The sequence below is a fragment of the Aegilops tauschii genome, chromosome 2 (assembly GCF_002575655.3).
Source record: "Aegilops tauschii subsp. strangulata cultivar AL8/78 chromosome 2, Aet v6.0, whole genome shotgun sequence".
NCBI lineage: Eukaryota > Viridiplantae > Streptophyta > Magnoliopsida > Poales > Poaceae > Aegilops > Aegilops tauschii.
Genome location: NC_053036.3, coordinates 501732104 through 501750229, shown reverse-complemented (window position 1 = coordinate 501750229; position 18126 = coordinate 501732104). Strand labels below are relative to the sequence as shown.

Genomic DNA, 18126 nt, shown 5'->3' with positions numbered 1-18126 from the left:
TTGTTCTGTAGTTTGGATGAAGACATTTGGCAAGTAAGAATCCATTTTGATGCAAGAGAACCATTGGAGATGAAGCTGTGTGGTTCAGATATTACTTATCTGAATTTGGTTGTAGTGATGGAAACCCAAGGATTTAATGCATATGATTGTTTGTATCACATTGAAAATCCATCTTTAGGAGAGAAAGGGCTGGATTTGGTAGACAGTCATGCAGAATTACAGAAGATAAAGAGGAAGATCCAGGACAAATTGGTGCTTGATTTGCTAGTCAGGGCTTGTCCACCCCCTGATACTGATTTTGAGTTGCAGCAATGTGAAATGCCAGAGTTGTCCACTGTGGTGTACCAAGAGCCTGTTGTTTTCGATCTGAGTGAGCCTCCTGTCTTAGCTGTTGATCAGCAAGAGTAGTTTTTGAGAGTCAATGTAGCAACTCTAGCACACCTCATCCTGCTGGTGTTTGCACACAAGAAAGCAAGAATGCAACAGCCAAGTTGAAAGCAGTTTTGGAAGAAGAAGAGGGATATCAAGGATTTGAGGCATATGAGGACAGTGATGCTAATGCCTCTGATGAGGATGCTCAAATTGGAAATGACCATCATTACATGGGTGACGATGAAGATGTAGAGGTGGAAGAGGGAAAGAGACAGAGAGAGCTAGAAGTACAAGAGGAAGAATCAGATGATGAGCAATCAGAAGAGGAAGAAATGCTGCATTATGAGGGTGACACTGAAGTTGAGGAACCATTTGAGGTAGAGGAAGATAGGACTTTTGAAGAAGAAGAAGAAACTATAGTTGAACCTGTGAAGAAGAAGCAGAAGCTACCAGTTAGAAGAGGACCAACAACTAGGTCACATTGTAGTAAGCTACCAGAGGTTGAACCTGATTTCAGACCATCATCAGATGAAAAAGAGAAGGGTTGTTGAGGGAGAGTGATGATGATGGTTTTGAGCCAGCCTCTTTTGTCCTACCAAAGAAAAGGAAGAGTAGGGCAAAGAAAAGGCCTGCTAGGAAGTGGTACAATGAGAAAATGGAGCAACCACATGAGCAACTGTGTATGAAGTTGTGTTTTAGGGATCAGCATCAATTCAGAGATGCTTTGTTGAATTTGCACATCACTCAGGCCAGGAATTTTAAGTATCACAGGAATTCAGATCAGAGGATAATTGTTGAGTGTCCAGATAAACAATGCCAGTTCTTTATGGTGGCGGCAGTTATAAAAGGGGAGAAAACCTTTGTAATTAAGAAGATGAGACTAGAGCACACTTGCCCTAGTACCACTGAGACCACCAGGGTTAGTGCTAAGTGGCTAGCACAGAAATATGAGCATCTCTTCAGATCTGATATAACTACTGGTATTCAGACAATAATTGATGCATGCATGGAAAAATATGGTGTAGATGTGCCCAAGTGCATGGCATATAGGGCAAAGAACATAGCTATTGAAGCTGTCTTAGGAGATCACAAGAAGCAATATCCTAGGCTTAAAGACTATGCTCAGACTGTCATGGACACAAACCCTGGGAGTAGAGTAATAGTCACTACTGTTACTCCAGTACCAAATGCAAAAATACCCCACCCAGGCCCAAGATTCCATGCCATGTTCTTTTGCCTGAATGGAGCAAGGGAGGGGTTTCTCAATGGGTGTAGGCCATTCATTGGTTAGTTCCTGAACCTTGTGCAGCATTTACATATTGTAGAGTACTCCATATTGTATATCACTTGAATGTATTTAATGTTTGGAAATGTTGATTATGCACGTGTTGATGGATGCTTCATTAAGCTCACTACAGGAGCTCAACTCCTTGTTGCCACTGGTAGAGATGGCAACAACCACATATATCCACTGGCATTTGGCATAGTTGGACAAGAGGACACACCTAGTTGGTGTTGGTTTCTACACCAACTGAAAATTTGCCTAGGTGGAGAAGTGGGCAAGTTTGGACCTTATACTATAATGTCAGATAGACAAAAGGTATGTGTTTGCACATTTCATTTTGTTTTGCACAAGTGTTAACAGTAGCTAAGAGTTTCATTGGTGCATATTTATTTGCCTTGTAGCTTAGACTTGTTAAATTATTTGTGTCAGGGGTTATTGAATGCAGTGAATGCTGTCTTTCCAAATTGCAACCAAAGATTCTGCCTTAGGCATTTATATGCAAATTTCCAAAATGTTGGGTTTAGGGGTGAAGATCTTAAGAAGTGCATGGATAATGCTAGCTATGCCTACAATGAACACAAATTTAATATTGCAATGAATGATCTTAGAGTTGAAAGTGAGGAAGCTTGGGAGTGGCTTACTGCAATACCAAAAAAAACATGGGCAAGGCATGCATTTGACACAAACTGCAAGACTGACTTGGTAGTGAACAACTTGTCTGAGGTGTTCAACAAGTACATTCTAGATGTTAGGAGAAAACCTATAAGGACAATGTGTGATGGGATAAAAGATAAGCAGATGGTGAGGTGGCATAGGAACAGAGAGAGTGTAAAGGCAGCAAGATGGGATATAACACCTCATTACAGTGAGAAGCTAGAGGTTGAGAAGGAGAGGGCCAGATATTGCAAGCCAATACAGGCAGGGGTCAACTTATGGCAAGTTACAAGTGGGCAGCAAACACATGCTGTCAACCTGGAACTTGAGACTTGTGGATGCAGGAAGTGGGACCTTAGTGGCATACCTTGCAACCATGCCATCTCTGCAATAAACAAGGCTAAAAGGAAACCAGAGGATTATGTCAGCAAATTCTTCAAGAAAGATTTTTATGCTGCAGCTTATGAACCAATGATCTTTCCTGTGCCTGGTGAGCATGATTGGACAAGTACCCCTGGTCCAGACATAGAACCACCTGCATTCAAAATCAAGAGAGGAAGAAAGAAAGAAAAGAGGATCAAGGGCAAATTTGAAGTACCAAAGCCAAAAGACACTTCAAGAATGGGGACCATAACATGTGGCAATTGTGGTCTCCAAGGGCATAGGTACACAAACTGTCTTAAACAGTTGAAGCCTGAGCTAGCTTTGAGGAAGAATAAGCATGTGGTAATAATTTTTCACCTTGAAATATACAAATCTTTCCTTTATTTCTTGTAATTTCTTTCTAGCATTATTAACTGTTTTCCTTTTCTTTGTAAGGCTACTCCAAGTAACTCACAGCCAAGAGCTGCTGGTCCTTCTACTACAACAACAGCAAGACAGCCAAGAGCTGCTGCCAGAGGAGCTGCCAGAGGAAGAGGAGCTGCTACTTCTACTACACCACCATCATCTGGAAGAGGAAGAGGAAGAGGAGCTGCTACTTCTACTACACCACCACCATCTGGAAGAGGAGCTGGCAGAGGAAGAGGAGCTGGAAGAGGTGCTCCAAGGCCATTCAGTGCCCCCAGGCAATATGATGACATTCCTACTGATGGTACACACACTGGATGGATGTCCAACTTCACTGCTAGCAGAGGAAGAGGAGCCATGTAATTTGAAATGATGTGGTGTTATTTTGGTTGAACTTGATGCTCATGTTGATGTGTTGTTGCCACTTGAGGTGGTTATCTGAATGTGGAACTTGAGGTGGTTATTGTAATGTTGAACTTGAGGTGGTTATCTGAATGTGGAACTTGAGGTGGTTATTGTAATGTTGAACTTGAGGTGGAGTACCAGTATTTGCAAAGCAGTAACACATTTTCAGTTACTTGTTTCAAATCAGTACCAATACTGATGCTAGTTGTTGCATGTCAGTACCAATATTGGGGCATCACATAACATGCAGTACCACATTTGGGGATTCTGACATGTGGGACAGGTACCTCTCCTACTATTAAAGTGACAGCACAAGATCTCAGATTTGGGAATGAAACTAGGGTTCGTCCATGCAGTGTCCATTTGGAGCGCAGCAAAGGAGAAGGAGAAATCTCAGCGTGGAGGCGCTGAATGGGGTCGGCGGTGGAGAGAGAGATGTCGTGGTCGTCCAGTGCCGGGTCCGCTCCCGGATTTCGTCAAGCTGCAGGAAGGAGGGGGGAGGAGGCGCGCTCGCCGGTGCGCTACCGCGAGCTCCCAATGGCATACGAGCCTCCAGTGATGTGCCACTGCTCACCTCCGAGGAAGGCGCCAAGATGGATCTCCTGGAGCAGGCAGAACCCTGGTAGGAGGTACTATAGCTGCGTGGATGCTATGGTGAGTGTTGTTTTTTTTGCCTAATTTCCTTCCTTTTTCTTCTGTGCAATAGTATGTGAAATGATATATTTTTGGAAATTTGTTTCTGCATCTTAATAGCACGGTGGCTGTGGATTTGTGCAATGGCATGATGATCCATTGCCCACATTCTGGAGTGAGCTCATTGGGGATCTACGTGATGAAGTATGGAGGCTTAAAGGTGCAACTGTTGCTGGAGAGGAAGATCAATTTCCAATGCTGACTCCAAGTGAAGATGATGGCACAAGGGAGGCCATGTTTCTGTCTCTGCAAACTCAACTCAGAGAGAAGAATGCAGAGATTGTAGGGATTAGGGCCAAATTTCACAATGTGTTGTTTCTTTTCACTATATTTGTGCTTGGGTTAGTTGCAGGCAAGATATTAAGTTAGTTAGTTGGTTTAGTTGCAGCCAATCTAAATGCAATGTACTATCTGGTTTAGTTGCTCTAGTTTAAGCCAAGTTGTAATGGATCAAGTGGTAATGGATCAGTGAAGTTATCTTCTGATGCAATGAGATTTAGTCAGTCTTGTTCCTCTTTTATTTTGTATGACATGAGTGGTTTGCTGCAACATTGTCATAATGTATCATCATCAACATATCCTTCTACATAATCAGCATATCCATACATAATAAGAAACTGATCACATTAGTTTCTGGAGTTCAACTCATTATAGCCATACATAACCATTGTTCACAATACATAGAGGAGTTCAACTTCAAATGCATAGTTCATCCTTTTCTCACAAAAGGATGAATAGCATAACTACTACATACATACACGGCCATAGTTCACCATTAGTACAAGCATACAGTACACAACCTTAGTTCCTAGATGCTAGGTCATTACACAACCATCATTCCCAAAAGGTCAGCAATGCCACTAATCTCATTTTCATCTTCTTCACTTCTCCAAGATGGCCTGAATCCCCCTGAACTTCTCCTTCAACTTTTCATTCTGAAACTCTAACTGCCACTTCTCTTCAATATGCTTTTCATTTCCCTTAAGCAGATCAGCAACCTGAAGCTTCAACTCTAGCTTCTCTTGGGTGAGCTTCTCCTGACACTTTGTTAGCTCTGCATTCTTCAGCTCCAAATTCATACTAGCTTCAGTAAGCACTTGCTTCTCTTTCATTTTGTTCAACTTCAAGTTCTGAATGACTGTTGCTTGAGCTCTTGTTAGGTTGAGCAGCAGCTCATACTTCAGAGTAAGTTTCTGGGTCTCTTCATCTTTCTTTGCCATCTCACTTGCCATCTGTGCCTTCATATCATCAATCAGTTCTTTTCTTACCTCCTGCTGATATGTAATGGCAGACTGCAGATGTCTGAAATCCACCACCTTATCTTCCTGGAAGTTCATCAGCTCGTGCACATCTTGGACTAGCTTGTCATAGTTGGCATCCAGCTTGTTCTTTTCTTCTGTCAGATGGTGGATAGTGAAAGAACTTTCAAGATTGTCGTTCACCCTAGCAGTTTTGGCATCTTCAACCATTGCCCATAGCTTCAACAATGCATTCTGCATTGTTGGGGGCCACTGGTGATCAACCCATTCAACAAAGCCACAATTGCTACCTGCCTGCAAAAACAACAACAACACCAACACAGTTCATACAACAAGTAATTACACAAGATAACTGCAGTTGCCAAAAAGAATATCTAAATTTAGCATCAGACCACTACATTTAACAAGAGGAGCAGCCACTTGAGTAGCTGACTGACTAGGTTAGTTATCATTTTTAAGCTACTCTAGTACCACTATTAACCAAAATTACTATGCCATTGTACTCCAGCAAAATATACTCATGCTTGACCTAAATAAGCTACTCTAATGCCACTATGAACCAAAATGTTGACAGCAAGGAGAGTACTCCAGCAAACAGAGTTCAATATGGCACTGACAAAGTAAGAAAAAATCACTATGCCTACAATCCATACCGGCTGTGCACATGCTAAAAACCGCCTGCCTGTGTCTGTTCCTTCAAAGGCAACAAGCCTCTCAGATGCCATGCCGTGCTTCTCACATGGAGACATCACATCCAGCTCAAGCCCCTTGTAATCTGGATCTTCAAGGTTGAAAGGGACCTGCAGAAGCTCGCACAAAGACAATGGGCAAATCAAAACCTACCAAAATCAACCAAATCAAGAAATCCCAAATCTGTAACCCTAACGCTAAACTCACTGTACTGACCTCGTTGAGACCGTCTGTGGAGGAAGAATGCATGTACGGGAGGCTAGACTGGTCGACGCTGCTTTCGTCCTCCAAAACCATGGCGTCGGCGGGGCGGTGCGGCGGCCGGCAGTCGGGACGCAGGCGGCGGCGACGGAGGAAACGAGTGAGGAGAGGAGGAGGGGAGGGGAATGGTGCGGCGGGGGCGAGCTGGTGCGACCGGGCCGGGTTGGAGAGCAGCAGCGCACCGGCTCGTCCTAGTCAGCGCGCGGGCACGCGCCGATTGGCCAGCGTGGCACCTGACGGGTGGGCCCGAGCTGTCGGATCGAGCGTCAATACGTATAAATACGCGTTTTAGCCTTATTTGAAAAAACCTGGAGCAATCATGGTACTGACATGCAAAAATTAGCAATCGTGGTACCAATCTGCATGTGATGCCTCAATTGTGATACTTCTGTGCAATTAACTCATGATGAATGGATGGATGTTGACTTTGTAGTGTGAGCTAGCTTACACCTAAAGCTAGGTGGGCATGGGTGTGTGCTTGGGATGTAAGCTACAACGTGTAGCTTACATCACAAGCTATGCTTGCTTGATAGCTAGGCTAGGTATTGCTCCTGGGTCTGCCAAGGGGACAAAGTACATTGTAGATGATGCCGCGTGTGACGAGCGAACAGTGTATGCTTTATCAGCAACAGTGGTCGCGGTATGGCCGTCTTGTCGGTGTCGTGTCAGATGAGACGCCGTAGTTGACTTCGCATAGCAGGCCGGCTGGAGCAGCCGAACAGAGAGCCGGCCGGGCGGCCGGGATGGTGAGTTCGGCCGAGTTGAGGGACTCGATCCGGATTGAGGGGCGTTGCTGGCCCCGATGTTTTTGAAGCGTCGTTCGCCGTCTTGGGCCTACCCGGGGGTCATCCCCCCGAGAACTTTATTATTGCCTCTAGGGCATATTTCCATCAGGAAACATTTCCTTCCTATATATAATTTATTGGAAATACTCGGTATTGCCTGATAGACCCCGAAACTCTTGCGGTGACCTCGAAACGCTTCCAGTTCCTCTCAGAACTATTCCAAATAGAGTTAAAAGCACCGGGGGTCCTAAAACTTGCTCACAATGTGATGGTTTGGTCCTACAACTTGTAAAATGACCCTACTCAGTCCCACAACTTGCACCCAATGTGCAACTTTGGTCCTGGACCAATCACAGAGCAACAAGTGGACTCGTCGGGCCCGAGCCAGTCAGCGCGCGTTTTTGCAAAGAGCCCCCCTGCCTTTCATTAGAATCAACCCGCTGTGCTGTGCAGTCAGGCAGGCAGGCAAGAAACCAAAGCTAGGCTGGAATGGAATGGCAGCGTTGCACAACAGTCGGCCTGGCTAGCCCCACGCTTCTCACTGCTCAATTTTACCGGCATGTCCCATGGAGCCATGAACGTATGGAGTTTTCAGTCTTGAACGTTGTTGGATCATGGATCGGTGGCCTCCGTCATGCGGTGCCTGGAGGAGGAGATATGCGCCGCAGCCTGAGCTCGGCTTCCTGCTGAGGCCTCGGACGACGAGCTCGGCCTGCCGCCGATGGCGGGCGCCTCCTCCTCGTCGCATGACGCCGGGGGCTGGGAGCCAGAGGAGCATTAAGATAGCATTACTATTACATTCAGATAGCACTACTAACAGAGCAAGTAATCAAGCACACGAATTTAGACGGCAGAGAACATCATCGATGAGCCACTGGCCATGTCAGATTCATGTGACAGTTAATCGAAGCATCAACGAATAACAGAGCAAGTCATCAGGCACACGAATTTAGACGGCAGAGAACTGGTTAACTGTAAGAGTATCATAATCCTTTCTTTGGATATCATTAAAAAATTCATAGGATCATGTTCCAAAGCATTCGTGTGGCAGAGATTCAGGTCACATATGTACTAGCGATGCGCCACCTAGCAATGGTGCCCATAAGTTTGTGAAGTACTCTAGCTAGTGTAGATCTTCGTGGTTCGACGACGACGATCATGATGGTCTTGCAGAAACGCGCAGCCAGCGTGCCCGGCTCTTGGATTCACAGGCCATGCCAAGCTCTTGGAGAAACGTGCAGCCAGCATGCCCGGCTTCGAATAGTACCACCCCATCTGCCATCCCATGGAACCATAAAACCGGCATCTGCAGGTTTGCAAGAATTCAGAGACAAGACATTTGCAAGAGGATTCAGCTACGAAATATAATTGGCTTAACCATGATTTGGTGGGTCGTTGTTACCTTTCTGGCTTCAAGCGTCACCCTGTCAGAAAATGATTTGCTTAGAGGAACTAAACCATTGAAAACAGTACACCCAGCTAAAGTCTTGGGGTAGAGCAGAACACTTGCTATGGCTAGAGCACCTGTGGAGACAGAATGGAAATCAAATTCTCAGTAAGTACTGTCTTGAAACCAGAAATGATTAGATGCATATTTCACCGCCGTACTTCCTTGGCTTAATCCACAAATGTTTAGCGACTGGGAACAGTTTATCTGTTGTTCATCCAATTAGGTGGTACATGGATACAGAAGTACTAGAACAATGTAACAGCAATCCACTCTGCTCAGTATATCCAGGCTCTAGTTAATCTACTTTTATAACATTAGAACACGCACCGATGTGCTTGAATAGCCATGAGGATTCCATACACTTGGTGCAAGAGGTTCGTTATATTGCAAAGTGCTATAAAATTTGCTTCGTAAAATATTCAAACAGAGATTTCTGACGCTGATGAGAAAAAACTTCTTTTGTATTTAAAATATTCAAACATTGATGAGAAAAATGATGTCATATCATTCTATAAAGTAACAGTGAAATGATACTAAACCTCATTAGTCTTGAACAATATTTACTTTGTACTATAGATTGACCTGCAAATAGCACTCTGGCAGTTCCGGTTTACTGATTATTTGCTGGATGGGGAGCACTGCCAGGATCAAAGTGTGAAGCAAGCTTGATTTCTGACACATGCATACTCTGAAGCATCGGCAAATAACACTAACCAATTCTTTAGCAACAAATATGACACACTGAAGAGAGATTGCGAATGGGAGAATGGCTACAGTACACGTAAATCACTCAACAGCAAGCGGTTATTTCTGGGAGTAAATTGAGTTGCGGATGATTACGGCGGTTACGGGGACCTTCGGATGCTGAACCACGCATTGATCACCACGTCACCTGCAGCGGCAACACCGCAATCGATCGAGCAACTGAATAAAATCGCAGCTGTGTTTTCAGTTCACTCAGCACAGCGGGTTGATTCTAATGAAAGGCAGGGGGCTCTTTGCAAAAACACGCGTGCTGACCTGCTCGGGCCCGATGAGTCCACTTGTCGCTCTGTGATTGGTCTAGGACCAAAGTTGCACATTGGGTGCAAGTTGTGGGACTGGGTAGGGTCATTTTGCAAGTTGTAGGACCAAACCATCACATTGTGAGCAAGTTCTAGGACTCCCAGTGCTTTTAACTCTTCCAAATATTAATGAAACAATTCCACAAATAAAACCTCGATACTCTCATCTTACTAACACTGAGCAGATTGTGATTACCTTAAGTTTGTGAACCCGTAGGTTTGGTAAATCATAGACATGAATGAAACCCCTTCGTTGAATGACCGATAGCGGAACCATGGACGGCCATATCGATCCCTATGATTACACGAATGACATTCAAGTGAACCATTGGTTATCATGTGTTTTCCCTTTGCTTCGTGATACTTTACATAACCCGGGGAGTGTTGGTATCCTCCTGAGTCATGCACGTGCTCACTATAATGTCACCCTCGTTACCAGTTTTGTTCTTCTTTTTTCGTTGAAGTGTTCTGGCCTCCCCGTGACATAGTCACCTATGTCTGCTAGACGATGATGGATGTCGTCACACCGAGAGACCCTAAAAATATCTCTCCATCGTCGGAGGAGCAAATCCCACTCTTGAGATATCTAGTCCCTTGTCAAACTTTCCAATGAACCTGTAAGTTGTTGTTATGATCACGGTGTTACTGATAACGTTTGAGCAACCCCAAAGCTCACCATACAGTAGGAAGTGACTATGATACTCTCATGGTTTGAGGAACTAAAAACACATGCTGCCGCGTTATAACAATTTATTTCAGGTGATATTACTCAAAGTATAACAAATAAGATTGGGCCGATTCAATATGATCGTTCTTCTAACGTCATACTCTCAATGTTATTTTAGGACTATCCTTACACTTAACAATATCCTAAGACTCGGAAAACATGATCATCAACAACACTTGAGTCAGTCTTAGAGGCAAGACCAGGAACCTATTCTTTACCATTTATCATTCTACACGTACATATGAGTTTTCTACTGAATCGCATGTTTCATGATCATTGCAGTTATAGAATGACATATAAACTCTTAATTATGAACATGGAAATATAATAATACAATATTATTGCCTCTAGGGCATATTTCCAACACGACATTGTCAACTTTTGAGGACACCTTGTTAATCAAAGCTTGGTTGGCCACAACAATGGATCCAATATGCGGCATCGAGCAGAAGGGGAACAAGTATTGGAAGAAGATTTGGAAGGAGTATCACGAACAAAAGGAATAGAGGTTTTTATATTTATGCCACCGGTTGTGTCCCACTACTCAGTTTTGCCACTAGGAATTTTAACCGCTCAGAAATGCCATCGCTTCGTTAGACACATACTCAAAAATGCCACTACACACCATTATTGTGATCACAAATCTCTTTTTCCATGTTATAATGACATAAATACCTATGGACCAACATGCTAGCTCTCCCTCTATCTCACTACAATAAAGTTTGGGGCCTACTTGATCACAACAACGTTCTTATTTTTCTGTAAAATTATTCGCTTGGGTACTCTTGACGAGTGGGGCCACACTTATCATTGTGAGATAGAGAGAACTGACATGTGGGTCTAGGCTTATTTTTGTCATATAACATGGTCAACGGTTTTGAAGTGAAAATAACAATGTCTAATGGCATTTTTGAGCAAACATCTAACGGAGCGGTGGCATTTTTTAGATATCCAATAGCATTTTTGAGCAAGCATCTCACGTACCGATGACATTTTTGAGTAGTTGTAATTTCTAATGACAAAACTGAGTAGTGAGACACAACTAGTGGCATAAATGATAAAAACCCAAAGGAATATGTGGAGCCGCATCCTCTCGTCACCAACCGCAATGTGGCATCTCTCCAACATCGATGGGGGGTCATTCAAGGGGAAGTGAACAAATACGTTGGGTACTACTCACAAGTGACTGGCCGCCCTCAAAGTGGGATGGGAGTGGAAACTCACGCGAGGCATCCATCATGCTTGGACATTGCTTTCATTTTTGGCATGTACGAATTGTTGTTGACCTATGATTTGCTTTGCTTTTGTTTTGAACTGTTGAATTCAGACAATTTGTATCGTATGATCGACACATATGAATTGCATGGATTTGGGGCTCCATATTTGAGGTGTGAGGATGTGCGGCAACCCATATGAGGGACCGCCTGGCCTGTCCGCGGACGTGCCCGTGAGCGTATAGGGGCCGGATTTGCCAAGTCCGGATGTAGATGTTCTGAGTGCCCGGCTTGGGATGGACTCGGCTATTGGAAGTTGGAATGCCTACCAGAAGAGCTCGAGTTTGGAATGCCTCCGAAGGCAGTCGTTGTTGTCTGGTCAGCATCAATGCGCCGAGAAGGTAAGGGCATCTCCAAACCATCCGTATACGTCTGAACCATGCGGTGCAGACATGTTTTGGCATCCAGCACAGGCCTGTATCGGTCCACTCGACGGTCCGAACACACTTTTTCCTACAAATCAGAGACAAAGTGGGGGGGGAGGGGGTTGTGGGCGTCTGGACCGCTGCCACGTCCGCTCTAACTACCCTGGCGCACCTAAACCCCCATTCCTTGCCTGTGCGTGCTTCTTGCCCGAAACGGCCAGCGCCGCTCCAGAGCATCAATGCCACATTCATGCCCGGCCAGAGCGGACGCGACCTCTCACTGTTGTCGACATTGAAGCGGCGCGCCGACCGAAAGACCGCCGCTCGCCGTTTCCCCGTGCACGCGATTGCTCCGCGTTCAAACGACACCACAGTAAATCGTCGCCCTTCATTATTGACATGTAGTTGCCTAGGAACGTACTCCGGCACCACCCATCCGTCCGTCCGTCTGCCGCCCATCATTGCCATCCGCCCGCTATATACTCCAGCACCGGCCATAGCCACAATCATCCTCCTTTGGTCCCTTTCTCCTCTCCGCACCACGCCCACTATGGCCTCCTGGCGCTCCAAAGCAGTCTGGGATGGACTCTCGTCGAAGCAGAAGAAGGAGATGGCCGCCATTGCTGCCGGCTGGCAGGCCGGTAGGCAGATGGAGGTCGATGACATCCTAATGGACGACACAGGCGACGATGAGCCGACGCCACCCTCCTCGCGGTGCATGCCGACATGACCACCGGCGATGCCCGTGCCCGCTATATGGACATGGTGCAGGAGGGGCGGGAGGAGCAGTTTGGGAAGTGCCTTCCCGATCAGTCCTACAACCTCCATCTCCTCGAGGAGCGCCGAAAGGCGGAGGAGCAGCTCACCGTCAGCATGGCCATCACGTCAGACACGGACGTGGCAGAGCAGCCGACGTTGCTCGAGTCATACCGCTCCATCCGCGAGATTCACCGCAATCGCTGGCGGTGCCACCAGCATCATGTGGAACTGGGGGCGCCTACAAGGAGATGGACGAGGCGGCAGACGAGGTGTTCGGCAAGAGCGATGACGAGGAGGACATCGTCGGCTCTGCCAAGGCCATGCGCCGCTGATACGTCTCCAACGTATCTATAATTTTTGATTGTTCCATGATGTTATATTATCATTCTTGGATGTTTTATAATCATTTTATATCATTTTTTGGTAATAACCTATTGACATAGTGCCAAGTGCCAGTTGCTGTTTTTGCATCTTTTTTACATCGCAGGAAATCAATATCAAACGGAGTCCAAACACCGCGAAACTTTTTGTGGATTTTTTATGGACCAGAAGACCACCAATGGGCCAGAGCAGCACCTGGGGGTGCCCCGAGGGGGGCACAACCCACCAGGGTGCGCCTGGGGGGCCAGGCGCGCCCAGGTGGGTTGTGCCCACCTCGGTGGCCTCCTGCACCCCCTATTTACCCTATAAATTCACAAATATTCTTAAAACCCTCGGGGTTAACCTAGATCCAAAGTTCCGCCGCCGCAGGCCTCTGTAGCCACCGAAAAACAATCTAGACCCCGTTCCGGCACCCTACCGGAGGGGGGAATCATCACCGGTGGCCATCTTCATCATCCCGGTGGCCACCACAATGAGGAGGGAGTCGTCCACCATCGGGGCTGAGGGTTTGTACCAGTAGCTATGTGTTTAATCTCTCTCTCTCTCGTGTTCTTGAGATATCACGATCTTGATGTATTGCGGTGTTTGTTAATATAGTCGGATCATATCACTACAAAAAAGACACATCCGTGACATTTAGGGTCGAACGAAAAAAAATTATGTCATACTTATGACACTTCTATGACGATAAATGTGACAAAACCCGGTATCATCATAGATGTGGTGGGCTCCTACTTCTATGACAAAAAATCATGATAGAAAATGGGATTTTCGTCCTGGGCGGGCCAGAGATGCAGCTGCATGACATTCTTTGGGTCGTCCATGACGAAAAAAACCGTGGTAGAAGCGAGGGCGCGGAAAATATCGGGGAGTTCTCGGTACGGTAGGTGGTCGGGGGCCGAGCGATGCACGTTTCTCTCATACACGTACGCGCGTGGGTGCGAGGCGTTGGGCTCTAACTGAACCCGAGCGAGGCATTCGCCTACTGAACCCGAGTGATTGCACTGTAGGCTACTCGTTACTGAACCCGAGCGATCGATCGATGGCTGTTAACTGAACCCGATCGAGCGATTCCTTCATTCGCTACTGCTGCTAACTGAAGCCGATCAAACACTACTGCCTCCTTCCCTTGATGAACAGTGAGCGTTGTTGGGGGGTTTGGATGAACAGTTCCCGGGGGGTTGGATGAAAGGGACCCCGTGTTGCCGCTGGATGAACAGGACCCCGATCGATCGAGCCGGTTGGGCGTGGATGAACAGGACCCCGTGGAGGGCTGGATGAAAAGGGCCCCGTGGAGGGCTGGTTGAACAGTAGCCGGTGGATGGCTGGTTGAACAGTAGCTGGTGGAGGGCTGGATGAACAGTAGCCCGTGGAGGGGTGGTTGAACAGGACCCCCATGGAGAGGGCTGGTTGAACAGTAGCCGGTGGAGGCTGGATGAACAGGAGCCCGTGGATGAACAGTCGCAGGTGGAGGCTGGAGGAGGTCGACGATGGATGAACAGTACCCCGTGGAGGCTGGAGGAGGTCGACGGTGGAGATGAACAATATCCCGTGGAGTCCCGTTTTGCGGTACGCCACACCCCTCCCGATGAACAGGACCCCCGTTTCGACCATAGCGCTCCAACACAAGTCCGTTTCATCCGTTTTGCGGTACGCCACACCCCTCCCCGTCAACAGGACCCTGTTTCGACCGTAGGAGGTCCAACAGAAGTCCGTTTCCTTCGTTTTGCGGTACGCCAGACCCCTCCCGATGAACAGGATCATGTTTCGACCGTGGCCGGTCGAACACAAGGCCGTTTCCTCTGTTCTGCGGTACGCCAGCCCTCGTTTCCATCGGCTGTTCCGTCCAAGCCAGTTGGCTCCCGATGAACAGCACGTTCCGTTGCCTCCCGATGAACAAGACGCATTCCGTTGCCTCCCCATGAACACGGCAATGGCGCAGCTTCTCCGTTCCGACCCAGCCATGTACACGAGCCCTGGCCATACGTATGCGCGAGTAGGCGTTCGAGACCCCGCCTGTATGTACATACATGGCCGTATTTTCTTTCTTGCACCCTGGCCGTGAAGGAAATATGCCCTAGAGGCAATAATAAAGTTATTATTTATTTCCTTATATCATGATAAATGTTTATTATTCATGCTAGAATTGTATTAACCGGAAACATGATACATGTGTGAATACATAGACAAACAGAGTGTCACTAGTATGCCTCTACTTGACTAGCTCGTTGATCAAAGACGGTTATGTTTCCTAGCCATAGACATGAGTTGTCATTTGATTAACGGGATCACATCATTAGGAGAATGATGTGATTGACTTGACCCATTCCGTTAGCTTAGCACTCGATCGTTTAGTATGTTGCTATTGCTTTCTTCATGACTTATACATGTTCCTATGACTATGAGATTATGCAACTCCCGTTTACCGGAGGAACACTTTGTGTGCTACCAAACGTCACAACGTAACTGGGTGATTATAAAGGTGCTCTACAGGTGTCTCCAAAGGTACTTGTTGGGTTGGCGTATTTCGAGATTAGGATTTGTCACTCCGATTGTCGGAGAGGTATCTCTGGGCCCTCTCAGTAATGCACATCACTTAAGCCTTGCAAGCATTGCAACTAATGAGTTTGTTGCGAGATGATGTATTATGGGATGAGTAAAGAGACTTGCCGGTAACGAGATTGAACTAGGTATTAAGATACCGACGATCGAATCTCGGGCAAGTAACATACCGATGACAAAGGGAACAACGTATGTTGTTATGCGGTTTGACCGATAAAGATCTTCGTAGAATATGTGGGAGCCAATATGGGCATCCAGGTCCCGCTATTGGTTATTGACCGGAGACGTGTCTCGGTCATGTCTACATAGTTCTCGAACCCGTAGGGTCCGCACGCTTAACGTTACGATGACAGTTTTATTATGAGTTTATGAGTTTTGATGTACCTAAGGAGTTCGGAGTCCCGGATGAGATCGGGGACATGACGAGGAGTCTCGAAATGGTCGAGACGTAAAAATCGATATATTGGACGACTATATTCGGACATCGGAAAGGTTCCGAGTGATTCGGGTATTTTTCGGAGTACCGGAGAGTTACGGGAATTCGTATTGGGCCTTAATGGGCCATACGGGAAAGGAGAGAAAGGCCCCAAAGGGTGGCCACACCCCTCCCCATGGACTAGTCCGAATTGGACTAGGGAGGGGGGCGCCCCCTTCCTTCCTTCTCTTTCTCCCTTCCCTTCTCCTACTCCAACAAGGAAGGAGGAGTCCTACTCCCGGTGGGAGTAGGCCTCCCCCCTTGGCGCGCCCTCCTCCTAGGCCGGCGGTCTCCCCCTTGCTCCTTTATATACGGGGGCAGGGGGCACCCCATAGACACACAGTTGATCTATTGATCTCTTAGCCGTGTGCGGTGCCCCCCTCCACCATATTACACCTCGATAATATCGTAGCGGTGCTTAGGCAAAGCCCTGCGTTGGTAGAACATCATCATCGTCACCACGCCGTCGTGCTGACGAAACTCTCCCTCAACACTCGGCTGGATCGGAGTTCGAGGGACGTCATCGAGCTAAACGTGTGCTGAACTCGGAGGTGCCGTGCGTTCGGTACTTGATCGGTCGGATCGTGAAGACGTACGACTACATCAACCGCGTTGTGTTAACGCTTCCGCTTTCGGTCTACGAGGGTACGTGGACAACACTCTCCCCTCTCGTTGCTATGCATCACCATGATCTTGCGTGTGCGTAGGAAATTTTTGAAATTACTACGTTCCCCAACAGTGGCATCCGAACCTGGTTTTATGCGTTGATGTTATATGCACGAGTAGAACACAAGTGAGTTGTGGGCGATATAAGTCATACTGCTTACCAGCATGTCATACTTTGGTTCGGCGGTATTGTTGGATGAAGCGGCCCGGACCGACATTACGCGTACACTTACGCGAGACTGGTTCTTCCGACGTGTTTTGCACAAAGGTGGCTCGCGGGTGTCAGTTTCTCCAACTTTAGTTGAACTGAGTGTGGCTACGTCCGGTCCTTGCGAAGGTTAAAACAGCACCAACTTGACAAACTATCGTTGTGGTTTTGATGCGTAGGTAAGAACAGTTCTTACTAAGCCCAGTAGCAGCCACGTAAAACTTGCAACAACAAAGTAGAGGACGTCTAACTTGTTTTTGCAGGGCATGTTGTGATGTGATATGGTCAAGACATGATGCTAAATTTTATTGTATGAGATGATCATGTTTTGTAACTGAGTTATCGGCAACTGGCAGGAGCCATATGGTTGTCGCTTTATTGTATGCAATGCAATCGCCCTGTAATGCTTTACTTTATCACTAAGCGGCAGCGATAGTCGTAGAAGCATAAGATTGGCGAGACGACAACGATGCTACGATGGAGATCAAGGTGTCGCGCAGGTGACGATGGTGATCATGACGGTGCTTCGGAGATGGAGATCACAAGCACAAGATGATGATGGCCATATCATATCACTTATATTGATTGCATGTGATGTTTATCTTTTATGCATCTTATCTTGCTTTGATTGACGGTAGCATTATAAGATGATCCCTCACTAAATTATCAAAGTATAAGTGTTCCCCCTGAGTATGCACCATTGCGAAAGTTCTTCGTGCTGAGACACCACGTGATGATCGGGTGTGATAGGCTCTACGTTCAAATACAACGGGTGCAAAATAGTTGCACACGCGGAATACTTAGGTTAAGCTTGACGAGCCTAGCATATAACAGATATGGCCTCGGAACACGGAGACCGAAAGGTCGAGCGTGAATCATATAGTAGATATGATCAACATAGTGATGTTCACTGTTGAAACTACTCCATCTCACGTGATGATCGGACATGGTTTAGTTGATATGGATCACGTGATCACTTAGAGGATTAGAGGGATGTCTATC

General features: G+C 46.6%; 3 protein-coding genes across 3 annotated transcripts; 1 reads left to right on the top strand and 2 right to left on the bottom strand.

Moving 5' to 3' along the window:
• Window positions 1-1027: 1027 nt before the first annotated feature.
• LOC120974134 (uncharacterized) lies at window positions 1028-2670 on the top strand. The gene is made up of 4 exons (XM_073507295.1): window positions 1028-1523; window positions 1920-1972; window positions 2087-2536; window positions 2656-2670. Exons 1-4 carry the CDS (start codon window positions 1028-1030, stop codon window positions 2668-2670), a joined length of 1014 nt encoding a protein of 337 aa, XP_073363396.1.
• Window positions 2671-4828: 2158 nt separating this feature from the next.
• On the bottom strand, window positions 4829-6444 carry LOC109767325 (uncharacterized). The gene is made up of 3 exons (XM_073507294.1): window positions 6364-6444; window positions 6111-6296; window positions 4829-5751 (listed from the first exon to the last, which is right to left on the bottom strand). The coding sequence occupies exons 1-3, from the start codon at window positions 6442-6444 to the stop codon at window positions 5080-5082; spliced, it is 939 nt and encodes a 312-aa protein (XP_073363395.1). The 3' UTR covers window positions 4829-5079.
• Window positions 6445-7805: 1361 nt separating this feature from the next.
• Window positions 7806-12694, bottom strand: LOC141041177 (probable carboxylesterase Os04g0669600). The gene is made up of 4 exons (XM_073507293.1): window positions 12565-12694; window positions 8596-8717; window positions 8461-8499; window positions 7806-7952 (listed from the first exon to the last, which is right to left on the bottom strand). Exons 1-4 carry the CDS (start codon window positions 12692-12694, stop codon window positions 7806-7808), a joined length of 438 nt encoding a protein of 145 aa, XP_073363394.1.
• Between the last annotated feature and the right edge of the window lie 5432 nt (window positions 12695-18126).

What these genes read in the sequence shown, in the direction of transcription:
- LOC120974134 (XM_073507295.1), top strand. Translation starts at nt 1,028, where the DNA reads ATGGAGCAACCACATGAGCAACTGTGTATGAAGTTGTGTTTTAGGGAT. An exon ending in CATGGACACAAACCCTGGGA is followed by an intron (nt 1,524 to 1,919) that starts GTAGAGTAATAG and finishes AAATTTGCCTAG; the next exon opens with GTGGAGAAGTGGGCAAGTTT. An exon ending in TAATGTCAGATAGACAAAAG is followed by an intron (nt 1,973 to 2,086) that starts GTATGTGTTTGC and finishes TATTTGTGTCAG; the next exon opens with GGGTTATTGAATGCAGTGAA.
- LOC109767325 (XM_073507294.1), bottom strand. Translation starts at nt 6,444, where the DNA reads ATGGTTTTGGAGGACGAAAGCAGCGTCGACCAGTCTAGCCTCCCGTAC. An exon ending in CCACAGACGGTCTCAACGAG is followed by an intron (nt 6,297 to 6,363) that starts GTCAGTACAGTG and finishes TGATTTTGGTAG; the next exon opens with GTTTTGATTTGCCCATTGTC. An exon ending in TTTTAGCATGTGCACAGCCG is followed by an intron (nt 5,752 to 6,110) that starts GTATGGATTGTA and finishes TTGTTTTTGCAG; the next exon opens with GCAGGTAGCAATTGTGGCTT.
- LOC141041177 (XM_073507293.1), bottom strand. Translation starts at nt 12,694, where the DNA reads ATGGCGGCCATCTCCTTCTTCTGCTTCGACGAGAGTCCATCCCAGACT. An exon ending in TGACGCTTGAAGCCAGAAAG is followed by an intron (nt 8,500 to 8,595) that starts GTAACAACGACC and finishes GCAAACCTGCAG; the next exon opens with ATGCCGGTTTTATGGTTCCA. An exon ending in ATGGGATGGCAGATGGGGTG is followed by an intron (nt 7,953 to 8,460) that starts GTACTATTCGAA and finishes TCTGGCTCCCAG; the next exon opens with CCCCCGGCGTCATGCGACGA.